Source organism: Brassica napus, chromosome C9 (assembly GCF_020379485.1).
Source record: "Brassica napus cultivar Da-Ae chromosome C9, Da-Ae, whole genome shotgun sequence".
In the NCBI taxonomy this organism is placed as follows: Eukaryota; Viridiplantae; Streptophyta; class Magnoliopsida; order Brassicales; family Brassicaceae; genus Brassica; species Brassica napus.
The window spans coordinates 47,509,983-47,525,500 of record NC_063452.1 but is presented as its reverse complement, the minus strand read 5'-3'; the positions used below and the strand labels follow the sequence as shown (position 1 = coordinate 47,525,500).

The window sequence follows — 15,518 nt, the reverse complement described above, 5'->3', positions numbered from 1 at the left end:
TTATTTATGATTTTAAATAGTTAAATCAAACATCAAATTATTTATATATGTCAAAAAAACAATCATCAAACTATGTACTTATTATTGTGTTAAAAGTTTTAAAACACTCATATATTAGAAATAGTTTAGAAAACATCTTTATATAAATATTTTTGTTTGACTAATATTTAATTATAAATTGTTTTATATCTTAGTTTTTTTAACTTTATAATAAAAAATATTGTTTTCAGATAGCAACACAATATATATAAGAATTATCTTAATTTTTAAATATATTTTCACAATTTTATTATATTAGGTTATAATTAATTATTTAATAAAATATCAATTTAATATTATTAAAATAAAATACGTGTTTTATTATATATAAAATTCATTACGGGTTTTGTGAAAATTAATAAATACTCAGTTAAAAACTAATAATAAATCAGTGACCTATATAAAAGCTTAAAACCTAATAAAATATGACTAATAAGAAAAAAGAATTTTAATATAACATATGTATTTAAATATTATTAAATCAAAATTCCATATATATAAACTTCATTACATATATTTTTTAAATTAATAAATTAGTGATTCAGTTAAAATATTATTAATAAATGAATGACTAAGCTAAAACCTAATAAAAACATGACAAATAAACAAAATTGACTAAAATCATGGAAAACATGACAAATAAGCAAAATCAAAATAATTATATATCTAATTACGTATTTTCAGTTATATTATTTAAATTAATAAATTATGGACTCAACTAAAAACTATTAATAAATTAATGACTCAGCTTAAACCTAATTAAAACATGACAAATAAGCAAAATTACTTAAAATCATGACAAATAAGCTAAATCACTTCGTAAATAATAGTATATATATGGTGTCAAGAGAATCAACCAAGAAATATGAAGTATGTATCTTCGCTTTATCTTTGAATTCCCATTCGCTTGCTGCTGCTAAATCGTTCTTACTTGGTGGTGCTCATCGCCAGTATTTTACTCACTCAATAACAGAAACCAAATCAAAGAAAATGCTTGAATACCTCACTGCCGTTGTCTTTGGCATGGTGTGGTTAACTTGTGCAGCTGCGCCATGGTATAGAACGTTCTGCCAAGCTACTGGATATGGAGGTACTGTTCAATGCAAAGAGGTATATCTATATATAACCAGTTGTTTATTTCTTACATTTATCTCTTGGGTGGTTTTGAATTATCCGTAGTCTCTTTCTTAATCGGTGCTGGCTTTGTACTAGTACAAACTGTTGAGGAGAAGATTGCTAGGCACTCAGAATCTGGTGCCGTCACTGAAAGGTGTTTATCCTTCCTCTTGTAACACCCATTTTATAACCTGTCATTTTTTATATATGTTTTTATGGTCAACTTGGTAGCTTACTAATTTGCTACTCTATTATGTTTGTCTTGTAAATATAGGGAGATTGTGGTGCCGTTCAATGGTGATGTTGCAGATGGGATGCAGTGGAAGTTCACTCCAACTTAAAGAGAGGTTTAGACTTTTTTAAGTCAAGTAGAGTGTTGTATGACTTGTTAATGTATGTGTTTTTTTATAGAAGTTATGAGGCAGAATAATATTCATTAACGTAATGAGAGGTATTTATACAAGTAGGGTTACTGTATTGTAAAGTAATTACATAGAGATCCCTTAACTATATATTATTGACTTAACACGCCCCCTCAAATGGTGGAAGTGTTTGAACACCAATCTTGCTTCTCAGAGCCTGAAAACGTGTTCTTCGTAATGGTTTAGTGAGACTGTCGGCAAGTTGATCATGGGTCGAACCCTGAGAGACACGAAGAATCCCCTGCTGTATCAGTGCTCGGACAAATTGATAATCTAGCGCGATATGCTTCAATCTAGAATGGAAAACCGGATTGGCACATAGATAAGTTGCACCAATGTTGTCACAATAGATCGTTGGTGTTTGCTGAATCAGAAGGCCGAGTTCACGTAAAAGAGAAACAACCCAACGAACTTCAGCGGCCGTGTTGGCAACAGAGCGGTACTCAGCTTCCGTAGATGATCGAGCAACACCCTTTTGTTTCTTCGAAGTCCAGGAGATAGGTTGGCTTCCAAGATAGATGATATACCCATTAGTAGATACATAGTCGTCGGAATCACCGGCCCAGTCTGCATCAGAGAAAACATGAAGCATAGAGTGCTTCTGTTGTGGAAGAAATATTCCATGAGTTAGGGTTCCAGAGAGGTAACGTAAGACACGTTTGACCGCTTGCCAGTGATCAGTCGTGGGACGATGCATATACTGAGAAAGCTTGTTAACTGCATAGGAGATGTCAGGACGCATAAGGGCTAGATACTGCATACTACCAACAATCTTGCGATATTCATGTGGATCAGAGTGTTGTGCCCGAAAGCAGAGTCAACTTAGGCAACGATGGCAATGGAGTTGGTACTGGTTTCGCATGGAGCATGTTAACCTTGCCGAGGAGATCTGTGATATATTTTCTTTGCATCAGATACAAGCCCTTAGGTGTCCGGATAGCTTCTATCCCAAGAAAGTAACCAAGAGCACCCATATCTTTAATGGAGAATTTGCGAGCAATATCTTCAATGATCCGTTGAACTAGCGAGGAGGAGCTTCCTGTGACAAGGATATCGTCAACGTACACTAGCAGATAGATGTAATGACCATTATGTTTCAGGATAAATAATGAAGTATCAGATAAGGAGTTGCGAAAACCAATGGTCTTAAGGTACGTCTTGAGTTCAGAACACCAAGCTCGTGGAGCTTGTTTTAATCAATAAATCGCTTTCCGAAGGCGACAGACATGAGTAGGATTATTAGGATCTTGGAAGCCTGGTGGCTGAGACATGAAGACCTCCTCTTTCAGGTGGCCTTGTAGGAAAGCAGTGTTGACGTCGATCTGGCGTACATGCCAGTCACAGTTCACCGCCAAACCAGGGATAATGCGGATCGTTGTAGAATTTATAACAGGACTGAAGGTGTGACACCCCCGATCATAGATAACCGGAAATGACACGGTCGATGTTCACTGATGGTCGACCCGAGGTTCTCGAAATAAATCCGATCGCCTTAGACCAACAACCAAAGAACACATACACTCTTATCGGATATTACTCTAGGCTTTTCAACCCGATAAAGCAATATTCGATAGTTAGTTCGTCCTGGACAAGGACTAATATCATATGAGAACTCGTGATTTATAAACATCTTTTATACATTATTTATTTACTTTAAACATCTTACAAACTGTTATAGTTTACCCTACGGCCTATCGCCCAACAACGTTTTAAGTAAATATACATCAAAACGTACGTTGCAAGGACAACAAAATACTACCGCTGGTTGGCCGCTCCTTCCGTCCAAAAGAGTAAAGTGTCTCCCGCCTAAGGGTTACCTGCACACACAAATGAGTCATGAGCAACTAGTTTACTCAGTGAATCTAGAATCACAACACAATCAATAATAAACCAAACAATTATCAAATGAATATACATGATCATGCAAGTACTAGTACTATACTTTAATATCGATCATCATTGTGAATTCTTATTTTAAACATCACTTCCACAACACCCAACACCCACCCGTTACCATACTCATATAATACAATATATATATACTAGACCTGAGAAACCACTAAGGCTGACCGAGACTAGTGAGTTTGCATCACCATCATTGTCGAATGTCCGGTATGAACAATCCGACACTGCATCGTCATGCAGTACACAGTCTCCAGGGAGCTACCCCATCTTCGTGTCTTCATGACCTTGTTCCGTTCGCAGGACCAAGTCACAGTAATGCGGGGACTTTAGGGATAGTGAATAATAATAACACTTCACATGATTTTACTTCCATAATTATTATAAAATTAATCCATAATTAATCCTTAATTAATCATAATTAACTCTTAATTAATCCCAGATTAATCCATAATTAATCTCATATTAATCTTTAATTAATCCAAGATTAGTACTTAATTAATCATGATTACTCCTTAATTATTCTCAGATTAATTCTCAATTAAACCAAGATCAATTCTTAATTAAACCAAGATTAATCCATAATCAAAACCATGATTATTTCATAATTAAGATTAGTACTTGAGAACAAGTACTATGATTATGATTAACCTCACTTTAACCTTTTGATTAATCTTTAAGTATAAGTGTTTACACTAAGTAAACACCATACACTTCTTAAGGGATTCAAAGACTTTACTATCTAATTGAGATACTACAATTTAAACTCAATCATGTACTCATTCATGATCTATCTCATCTTCTGTCTAGACTCACCTAACGAACAGTCTTGAAACTGGCTTGGACAAAGCTGAAAGGACAGGATGGGACTAGCAAAGCTCCACACCTTAGCTGATCAAAACAGAGCAAGGTTTGGTTCAGAACATCAACAATCCGACAGTTCGGTTCAGGCTAAACAACTTAAATCAATTAAGTTCAAGCTCGGTTCCTCTCATACCAGATCAGATCAGTTCAGTTATATTCATTTAACAACAGTTCAGGACAAGATCAGACTGATTTCAGTTTGGTTTAAGTCCAATCAATCCATAACAGCTTAGCAAACTGTTTTAAGAGATGAATTCAAACCGAAACTAAACAAGAACTGAACTGTATCATAACTTATACAACTGATCCGACCCAGATCTAAGGTAGCCATGAACTGTTCTGATCAGATACTGACTGAGGCTAGGAGACCAAAGCTTACCAATACGAACCAAAGGACTAGATTGCCTCAGCTGATCCTCTTCTCCAATGTAAGCTTGCGGCTGGACTGATCAAAGAGAAAGATCAAGGTCTGATCATGATCTGAACTCAACTAGGTCTAGGGTTTTATTTAAAAATCTCACCTTCTGATCTTTCTCAAGGTAACAAACTGAGCTAGGGTTGAAGATTAGATCACCACCAATTTTTTTCTTGATTTATTTTCCTGATTTTTCTCACTGATTTTTCTGTTCTTCTTTCTCTCTTTCTCTCTGAAATTCTCTAGGTTTTTCTGTAGGTTTCAGAACGTGGGAAGCAGTTGGAGAAGAGTTAAATACAACCTGAGGTTACTTCATATGAGGGTTTAGCTCATAACCAAGCTTGGCTGAGAACAGACAGCTGGCAACCTGTTTCATCATCTACACCATACTGTCATTTCCCTCCCATGAAGCAGTTCCAGCCAATCATAAATAATTAAAGGAGAAAGCAAGCACACAGGCAGCTTGTGATTGTCATGTGCCATTTACTGAAGAAGCTAGGTAAGCAGGCAGGTGCAAGTCAAGTGACTGAATACTGAACAAGCAGGCTGGTGGAAGACATGAGTCTGGTCCAAAATTAGTTAGGCAGTTGGTCGATAATTTTAAATAATTTTTCAACCAAATATTCCTTGTTTTTGGCTCTCGTCATGTTCTCGGAAAATTTCGTCCAGCTTAATAAAAATTCGACCAAAATATTTAAGACTCGATCAAACTATAAAGTGAAGGTCTTTCGACCACAAGACAGTCCCGTCAAGAAATTAATGTACCAGGTCGATTTTTATTTTTAATAATCCTTGTCGAACCAACTAAAAACTGGTCGAGTGGAATTTTTTCTCGACCAAAAAATTATTGGCTCGTGAGGGTTATTACACTCTTCCTCCCTCAAAAGAATTCGTCCCATCATTCTCAAAATACAAGTGTACACCCTTTATTGGACGACTGGGGTATCTCAGAAGAGTTCTGGGTAATCAGCTCAGAACTTGTCTTCATCATCCCATGTTATAACAACTCTTTTTTGCTTTCCCCAAAATACTTGAACTTGCAAAATTTCCCTATTCTTCAATTTCTTGATACGATGCTCACCTATCCGCAAAGGACCTTCAAGATAGGTGAGGTTAGGTTGCAAGTTCTCTGGTCGCTGCGGCTCGACCATATTCGGATCTGGTATATGCTTACGCAGCATCGATACATGAAATACCGGATGCATAGGCATATCAGGTGGAAGTTCTAGTCTATAGGCTATTTCTCCAACTCTGGCGACAATTCGGTATCGCCCAATATAAAGGGTAGCTAGCTTCCCAATTTTTCCAAATCGATCATTTCCTTTCTGTGCAGCCACTTTCAAGAAGACTAAATCATTTACTGCAAAAAAGACTTCTCTTCTACCGCGGTCTGCATACTTCTTTTGTCGGTCATGAGCGTTCTTCATATTGGCTTGAATTATCCTTAATTACTTTCTCTGCAGCCTCATCTACTATTTCTGGACCAATAATTCTTCTCTCACCAACTTCTGCCCAACAGACTGGCGTTCTACAAGGTCGACCATACAATGCTTCGTATGGTGACATACCAATACTAGAGTGGTAGTTATTGTTGTAGGAGAATTCTATCAGCGGCAAAAACTTTTCCCACGGACCATTCCAGTCGAGGATACACAACCTTAACAGATCTTCCAGAGTTCTAATGGTTCTTTCGGTTTGGCCATCGGTTTCTGGATGAAACCCTGTACTCATATGCAAATCAGTTCCCTTGGCTTGTTGAAAGACTCGCCAAAATTCAGCTGTAAAGCGCGGGTCTCGGTCTGAAACTATAATTGCTGGTACCCCATGAAGCTTTACTATTTCCTCCAAATACAGATCTGCTAACGTCTCAACTTTGTCTGTAAGTTTCATCGGTAGGAAATGAGCAGATTTGGTAAGACGGTCGACAATCACCCAAACTGCATCATTCCCACGGCCGGGTGCTCGAGGTAAACCAGAAATAAAGTCCATCGCTACTGCATCCCATTTCCATTCAGGGATAGGTAGGCTTTGAAGTAAGCCACCTGGGACCTGGTGTTCAGTGTTGGGGTCGAAAACGGTTATCTCGAAATCAACGGCTAAGATTATCATTTTAGCAAATTCTTCACGAAGGACTTCTCGAAAGAAAGATTGAAAGAATACAAATACTTATGGACGAGGGTCTCCAGAAAGATCGGTATGAAAAGAGACAGGTCAAGACCCGAGAGCCGGACCGTTCTCACAAGGTCACCTCGCCCATGGGCGAGGACGACCAGCACCACGGTCACCTCGCCCATGGGTAAGGACGACCAGCACCACGGTCACCTCGCCCATGGGCGAGGACGACCAGCACCACGGTCACCTCGCCCATGGGCGAGGACGACCAGCACCACGGTCACCTCGCCCATGGGCGAGGACAACCATCACCAAGGTCACCTAGCCCATGGGCGAGGACGACCAGCACCACGGTCACCTTGCCCATGGGCGAGGACGACCATCACCAAGGTCACCTCCCCCATGGGCGAGGACGACCAGCACCACGGTCACCTCGCCCATGGGCGAGGACGATCCGCGTCCGGTTCACCTCGCCCTAGGGCGAGGACAATCCAATCCCGGCCATTCCGACTCATTTCGACTCTCGTGTCCTCCGTATAGTTGTGATATCTGACTTTTGGATCATATACCTTTCGTTTCGTCTCGATCGGAGTTAATCTCGAAGTTTACGACTAAAATCGTAGAAAAGCCCGAAGGCCTAAAAATGGCCCGAGAGGATCTAAACGTGTCTAGAGGCCGATCTACGATTTAGAAGGGACTCGAGCCCAATGGGAGTTATGACGGTTTATCCTAACTCGCAGAAGTAGGATAAACGTTAAGTTTCCGAAGATAAATATCAAGATTCGAGGATAACTACAAAGATCGACGAAAAATGGAATATTCCCAAAAGAGATAAACTTGGGCCCAAAGTCAAAGGAGTAAATGGACCATCGACCTAAAACAACTATATAAGGAGAGCTGGAGCAGAAGAAAAGGGATCCGAGAATTTAGACTTAGAGAACTCCTGCTAGCTTAGGGAACTTAGAACTTAGGTGGTTAGACTAGCAAGGCAAGGGTTAGAACGTTTTGCCGCCGTTCTGTTCTACTTTTGTCTAGTTAGCATATCTCTACTCCTCTCGGATAAGTCATGTATTCATACTATTTCATTAATAAAACGCCTCCGAGTGACTATTTATATTTATCTTGTTATCTATCTTTTTACGCTCTGAAAGTGATTACGCAGAGAATTCGGACCTTCAGGGAAAATCAAGTTTTCTTGGTTTTCCTCCATACTTATTCATTAAAATCGACGGTGTGAATTCCGGTTCCCACATTCAGCTTTTATCCGCTGGCAAGTCTGACACTGAGAAACCCATATGGAAACATCTCTCTTCATCCCTGGCCAGTGGTAATATCTTCTGATATCTCGATACATCTTTGTGCTCCCGGAATGAATGCTTAAGAGAGAATGGTGTGCAGTCCTTAGAATCTCCTCTTGAAGTCCTTCTTCTTTCGGAACAGTTACTCGACCATTGAGTAACAAAGTTCCATCACTTGCAACTTGATATCCTCCGAAGTTTCCTTCATTCAACTGCTCTCGTATCTTCTTCAGGTTCACATCTCTCATTTGATATTCTCGGATACGAGCAAGTAAACCAGCTTGGCTTACTGCTTGTAGTCCTAGAGGTTCTCTTTCCTCTCCTTCTAAGGCAGCCAAACTAATCAACTTGAATTCTGCTTCCAGGTTCTAGAGTTCTTTTTCGACATCTACATCAACTTTCCTTCTGCTCAACGCATCAGCAACAACGTTGGCTTTTCCTGGATGGTATAGGATCTGCATGTCGTAATCAGCTATGAACTCCATCCATCGTCTTTGCCTCAGGTTCAGATCAGGTTGAGTGAAAAGATACTTAAGGCTTTTATGGTCAGTGAACACTTGGATCTTCTCACCATACAAATACGATCGCCAAATCCGAAGGGAAAATACCACTGCAGCCATCTCTAGGGCATGTGTCGGATAATTCACTTCATGCTTTCTTAGGCAATTATCTTATTGTCCTGCATCAGCACACAACCTAAACCAACATGAGATGCATCCGTATACACTGTGTATGGTTGGTTTGGCTTAGGCAAGGCTAAGATAGATGCAGTCGTTAAAGCTTCTTTTAACTTTTTGAACGCTTCGTCGATTTCTATACTCCTTTCATAAGTAATCCCTTTACCGGTAAGACGAGTCAAAGGCTTTGATACGCTTGAAAATCCTTCGACAAACTTTCGGTAATAGCTAGCCAATCCGAGAAAACTTCGAATCTCGGTAACAGAAGTCGGATGCGGCCATTCCTTAATAGAAGCTATCTTTTCTTGATCGACGACAACTCCATCTTCTGACACTCGATGTCCTAAGAAGCCAACTTCTCTTTTCCAGAAACGACATTTATTAAGCTTAGCAAAAAGCTTTTGAGCTCTCAGACGCTCCAGAACTAGTCGTAGATGCCTTCTGTGCTCTTCTGCACTTCGGGAATATATGAGGATGTCATCAATGAAAATGATAACAAACTCGTCCAGGTAATCCCAAAATACTTCATTCATCAATCGCATAAATGCAGCCGGGGAATTGGTAAGACCAAAAGGCATCACTACGAACTCAAAGTGTCCATAGCGGGTTCTAAAGGCAGTCTTCATGATATCGGTTTCGGAAATCGGAATCTGATGATAACCCGAAGCTAAATCAATCTTCGAAAACCAGCTTGCGCCTTGTAACTAGTCTAACAGCTCATCAATTCTTGGGAGTGGGTACTTGTCCTTTATGGTTACATTATTGATTCCACGATAATCAATACATAACCGCATGCTTCTGGCTTTCTTCTTTACAAACAGCACGGGTGCTCCCCATGGTGATGAACTAGGACGTATGAAACCCTTGTCTAACAAATCAGCTAACTGCTGCTTCAACTCAGCAAGTTCTGCTGGTGCCTTTGTTATTGCAGCTAATCCGGGTTCTAAGGTTATACTAAAGGGGTTACTCCTAGATGACGGCAATCCCTCTAATGCCTTAAACACGTCCTCATATTCTCTGACTACTGGTATTTCTTCCATGTTCTCCTCTTTCTCGTCTTCTACTGGTCCAGCAACCAAGGTCACTAAGTACACTTCTTCACCCTTATCCAAAAGGTTTTCAGTTCTCAAGGCTGATACTAATGACGCTCCAACACTTGGTATATGCCGTGGTAAGCTAAAAGGGGTGGGGTATCTCTCTCGAAAACAATCTTCCCTCGTCCACAATCAAGGTGAGCTCGGTAACTTGACAGCCAATCCATCCCTAAGATTACCTCGTACCTCTCTAATGGGAGAACTAACAGATGAGCCGGGAAAATCATATCTTGGATAATGATTGGAACTCTTAGAATACAGCCTTCAGTTTCAAGAACTTGATCTCCGGGAGTTAGAACGGGAATGGATAAATTCACCTTAGTGAATTCTCCATCAAATCTGGATGCTACTTCGGGAGCTGCAAAACTATGTGTTGCTCCCGAATCTAAAAGGATATGGGCGAATATTCCACCCACAAGCAAAGTCCCTGACAATAAGACTTTGCCGTCAATTACTTACGCAACCACTTTTATAATATTTTTATACCACTAATTCACCAATCATTTAAAAAATTATGCAACACTCAATTGGATAAGAAAACAAACCTGAAATCGGACCCTGAGGTGGTCCGGATGGTCCGGGTAACTCTAAAGCGTAAGCCCTACCAGTGGTGGCTTGACGCTTAGCAGGAGATAAGGGTAAAGGTGGGTTAACTGGTCCAATGGGTCAAGCACTCAAAACAACAGGCTGAGCAAGATGAGTGTGTGGACATGATGTCGCGTAAAGTCCTCGCTCTCCACACGTGAAACAAGTGATGTGAGATGGTACAAACTGTTGGAACTGTCCCACGTTCGGACAATCTCGCCTAACATGGCCCAGCTGGCCACAAGTGAAACAAGTCGGCGTTCTAGGTCTAGGACCTCCAGAACGACCTCCCCGATAAGCTCTACCTCCTCGTCCTCGCTGCATAGCAGAATGCGGCTGAGGATGGAACGGAACAGATGGTCGTCTCGGTGGTGAGGAATGGTTAGAAGAAGCTCTCTCAGCAGCAATGGCCTCCTCAACATTCACATCACGCTCAACAAGATCAGCAAGCCTATGAAACTCTACTGCCTCAAGTCTGCTCCCGATATATGGGTTAAGTCCTCGAAGGAACTTACGGATAATCATCATCTCGTCCTCCCGACCATAGTGGACATACTTCTTGAGACAGGTGAACTCTGCCTCAGACTTCCTAACAGATAATCCTCCCTGAACTAGCTCCATGAACTTAATCTCCAAACGATCACGGGCCTCCGGTGGGAAGTACTTTCGAACGAACGCTGTACGGAAGTCAGCCCAACTCAGATCAAAGTCTCCAAAGTTCCTCTCTACACATAACCACCAACTGATGGCATCCTTCTCCAGATAGTAAACAGCCACGTCATTCTTGAATTCTTCCGGACAACGGGTTGCAGCAAAGTTCTGCTCGAGATTGTGAAGCCACACATCAGCTTCAAAGGGATCAGTGCATCCCTTGTAATGCATCGTCCCCAAGTTCTTCATAATCATGACGATCTTCAGGAAGTCCGGATGAGAAGTGGTAGGTACTGGACCTGGCTGAGCACTCTGTGCGTCACGCTGTGCATTCAGTGCTTGATGTTGCAAATTCACCATCTCAGCCATCAGTTCTAGAAGTGCTATTATAGCTGGATCAGTTGGCGCTGGTTCAGGTTGTGCTGCCGGAATAGGTGCGGCAGGGGCTGGTGGAATATGAGCGGCAGGAGATGCGGGATGATCTCCATGCACTGGACTATCGTGTACCACATCCACCTCGATGTCCATAAAGTACGGGTCTGGAGACAAATACATGTGCACTGGTGTCTGATCATATGACCCTTCAGACGGGTCAGTCTCAAAGCTATAGCCCGAAGGTGTAGCCTCAAAGCTAGGAGTTGGAAGTGGTGCCGGAGTAGATGGTGGCGAAGAGTCTGAAGATGATGAAATAGGTATCGGTAGATGATTTCCACCACGTCTGGCCTGTCTCGGTGGCATCTGCAACGAAAGATCATGGTAAGTTTCTACCCAGGTCTATCTATTTCAAAAAGAAGGAACAAACCAGCATATCCTAATTATCCTTGCGACACATTTTTTACTCGAAAATTATTTGAAACAAGTCCCATTCTAGCATCGTATAACAATGCTCTGATACTACCTTTGTGACACCCCCAATCGTAGATAACCGGAAATGACACGGTCGATGTTCCCTGATGGTCGACCCGAGGTTCTCAAGATAAATCCGATCGCCTTAGACCAACAACCAAAGAACATTGACACTCCTATCGGATATTACTCTAGGCTTTTCAACCCGATAAAGCAATATTCGATAATTAGTTCATCCCGGACAAGGACTAATATCATATGAGAACTCGTGATTTATAAACATCTTTTATACATTATTTATTTACTTTAAACATCTTACAAACTGTTATAGTTTACCCTACGGCCTATCGCCCAACAACGTTTTAAGTAAATATACATCAAAACGTACGTTGCAAGGACAACAAAATACTACCGCTGGTTGGCCGCTCCTTCCGTCCAAAAGAGTAAAGTGTCTCCCGCCTAAGGGTTACCTGCACACACAAATGAGTCATGAGCAACTAGTTTACTCAGTGAATCTAGAATCACAACACAATCAATAATAAACCAAACAATTATCAAATAATTATACATGATCATGCAAGTACTAGTACTATACTTTAATATCGATCATCATTGTGAATTCTTATTTTAAACATCACTTCCACAACACCCAACACCCACCCGTTACCATACTCATATAATACAATATATATACTAGACCCGAGAAACCACTAAGGCTGACCGAGACTAGTGAATTGTCGAATGTCCAGTATGAACAATCCGACACTGCATCGTCATGCAGTACACGGTCTCCAGGGAGCTACCCCATCATCGTGTCTTCATGACCTTGTTCCGTTCGCAGGACCAAGTCACGGTAATGCGGGGACTTTAGGGATAGTGAATAATAATAAGACTTCACATGATTTTACTTGCATAATTATTCTAAAATTAATCCATAATAAATCCTTAATTAATCATAATTAACTCTTAATTATTCCCAGATTAATCCATAATTAATCTCATATTAATCTTTAATTAATCCAAGATTAGTACTTAATTAATCATGATTACTCCTTAATTAATCTCAGATTAATTCTCAATTAAACCAAGATCAATTCTTAATTAAACCAAGATTAATCCATAATCAAAACCATGATTATTTCATAATTAAGATTAGTACTTGAGAACAAGTACTATGATTATGATTAACCTCACTTTAACCTTTTGATTAATCTTTAAGTATAAGTGTTTACACTAAGTAAACACCATACACTTCTTAAAGGATTCAAAGACGTTACTATCTAATTGAGATACTACAATTTAAACTCAATCATGTACTCATTCATGATCTATCTCATCTTCTGTCTAGACTCACCTAAAGAACAGTCTTGAAACTGGCTTGGACAAGACTTGAGTTCCTCTTGAACAAAGCTGAAAGGACAGGATGAGACTAGCAAAGCTCCACACCTTAGCTGATCAAAACAGGGCAAGGTTTAGTTCAGAACATCAACAATCCGACAGTTCGGTTCAGGCTAAACAACTTAAATCAATTAAGTTCAAGCTCGGTTCCTCTCATACCAGATCAGATCAGTTCAGTTATATTCAGTTAACAACAGTTCAGGACAAGATCAGACTGGGTTCAGTTTGGTTTAAGTCCAATCAATCCATAACAGCTTAGCAAACTGTTTTAAGAGATGAATTCAAACCGAAACTAAACAAGAACCGAACTGTATCATAACTTATACAACTGATCCGACCCAGATCTAAGGTAGCCATGAACTGTTCTGATCAGATACTGACTGAGGCTAGGAGACCAAAGCTTACCAAGACGAACCAAAGGACTAGATTGCCTCAGCTGATCCTCTTCTCCAAGGTAAGCTTGCGGCTGGACTGATCAAAGAGAAATATTAAGGTCTGATTATGATCTGAACTCAACTAGGTCTAGGGTTTTATTTAAAAATCTCACCTTCTGATCTTTCTCAAGGTAACAAACTGAGCTAGGGTTGAAGATTAGATCACCACCAATTTTTTTTCTTGATTTTTCTCACTGATTTTCTGTTCTTTTTTCTCTCTTTCTCTCTGAAATTCTCTAGGTTTTTCTGTAGGTTTCAGAACGTGGGAAGCAGCTGGAGAAGAAATACAACCTGTGGTTACTTCATATGAGGGTTTAGCTCATAACCAAGCTTGGCTGAAAGCAGACAGCTGGCAACCTGTTTCATCATCTACACCATACTGTCATTTCCCTCCCATGAAGCAGTTCCAGCCAATCATAAATAATTAAAGGAGGAAGCAAGCACACAGGCAGCTTGTGATTGTCATGTGCTGAAGAAGCTAGGTAAGCAGGCAGGTGCAAGTCAAGTGACTGAATACTGAACAAGCAGGCTGGTGGAAGACATGAGTCTGCTCCAAAATTAATTAGGCAGTTGGTCGATAATTTTAAATAATTTTTCAACCAGATATTCCTTGTCTTTGGCTCTCTTCTTGTTCTCGGAAAATCTCCTCCAGCTTAATAAATTCGACCAAAATATTTATGACTCGACCAAACTATCAAGTGAAGGTCTTTCAACCACAAGACAGTCCCGTCGAGAAATTAATGTACCGGGTCGATTTTATTTTTATTAATCCTTCTCGTACCAACTAAAAACTGGTCGAGTGGGATTTTTTCTCAACCAAAAATTTATTGGCTCGTGAGGGTTATTACAGAAGGTGTATGTGTAGTCCACTCCTTGTTTCTGGTGATATCCTTTGGCAACAATCCTTGCTTTGTATTTGTCTATCGTCCCATCAGGATGGTATTTGATAGTGAAAACCCAGCGACACCCAACTACATTCATCTGTTGTGTCACAGCTTCTAAGTCCCAAGTATGATTATCTGTTGTCGATGTGAATTCAGAACTCATCCCCTTTCTCCAGTGAGCGTGTTTCATGGCTTGTTGCCATGTAGATGGAATCCAGTGAGGATCACATTGAACTGTAGCCGCGAGATTATACTTTGTCGCTGGCTTGGAGATGTTATTTTGCGACCTTGTTGTCATAGAATGGCGCGGAGGAGCTGGCTGAGGTGGAGCTGGTTCCGCTTGTGTAATGTTGGGCTCTGGTTGTGGCATAGTTGCAGAAGAATCAGCAGATGTATGCTGAGTAGATTCATTGGTTTGTACCGTGTCAGAGGTCACTACAGCGTTATTGTTGGTTTGTAGCGAGACGGGAGCAGAGGAGCTCAAGGCCGGTGACTGCGACAATGGTGAAGTTGCTGAGCCCGGGGGTTGAGTGTTCGTAGCTAGCGGAGTGGAATGTATGAGTGTCGAAGTCGCAGGGACGGTGGTATAAGGTGGGAATGATGCTGGGGTTGATGAAGGTTCGGGAGAAGCTGATGGTTTGGGTCTAGTAAGGTTGACATAAGGGAACTATGTTTCATTGAAGCGGACGTGTCGAGTAGTGTAGACACAACCTGTGACTGGATCCAGACATTGGTAAGCACTATGGGTGATAGAGTATCCAATAAAAACACATTGTATTAA

General features: G+C 40.5%; 2 protein-coding genes across 2 annotated transcripts; one reads left to right on the top strand and one right to left on the bottom strand.

The window, feature by feature from the left end:
* The first annotated feature begins 876 nt into the window (after positions 1 to 876).
* LOC106432816 (cytochrome c oxidase assembly protein COX11, mitochondrial-like) lies at positions 877 to 1,496 on the top strand. The gene is made up of 3 exons (XM_013873663.1): positions 877 to 1,129; positions 1,219 to 1,309; positions 1,430 to 1,496. Exons 1-3 carry the CDS (start codon positions 877 to 879, stop codon positions 1,494 to 1,496), a joined length of 411 nt encoding a protein of 136 aa, XP_013729117.1.
* An 8,053-nt stretch (positions 1,497 to 9,549) lies between these two features.
* Positions 9,550 to 11,913, bottom strand: LOC106432815. Its single transcript, XM_013873662.1, has 4 exons — positions 10,689 to 11,913; positions 10,485 to 10,592; positions 10,119 to 10,366; positions 9,550 to 9,948 (listed from the first exon to the last, which is right to left on the bottom strand). Exons 1-4 carry the CDS (start codon positions 11,911 to 11,913, stop codon positions 9,550 to 9,552), a joined length of 1,980 nt encoding a protein of 659 aa, XP_013729116.1.
* Between the last annotated feature and the right edge of the window lie 3,605 nt (positions 11,914 to 15,518).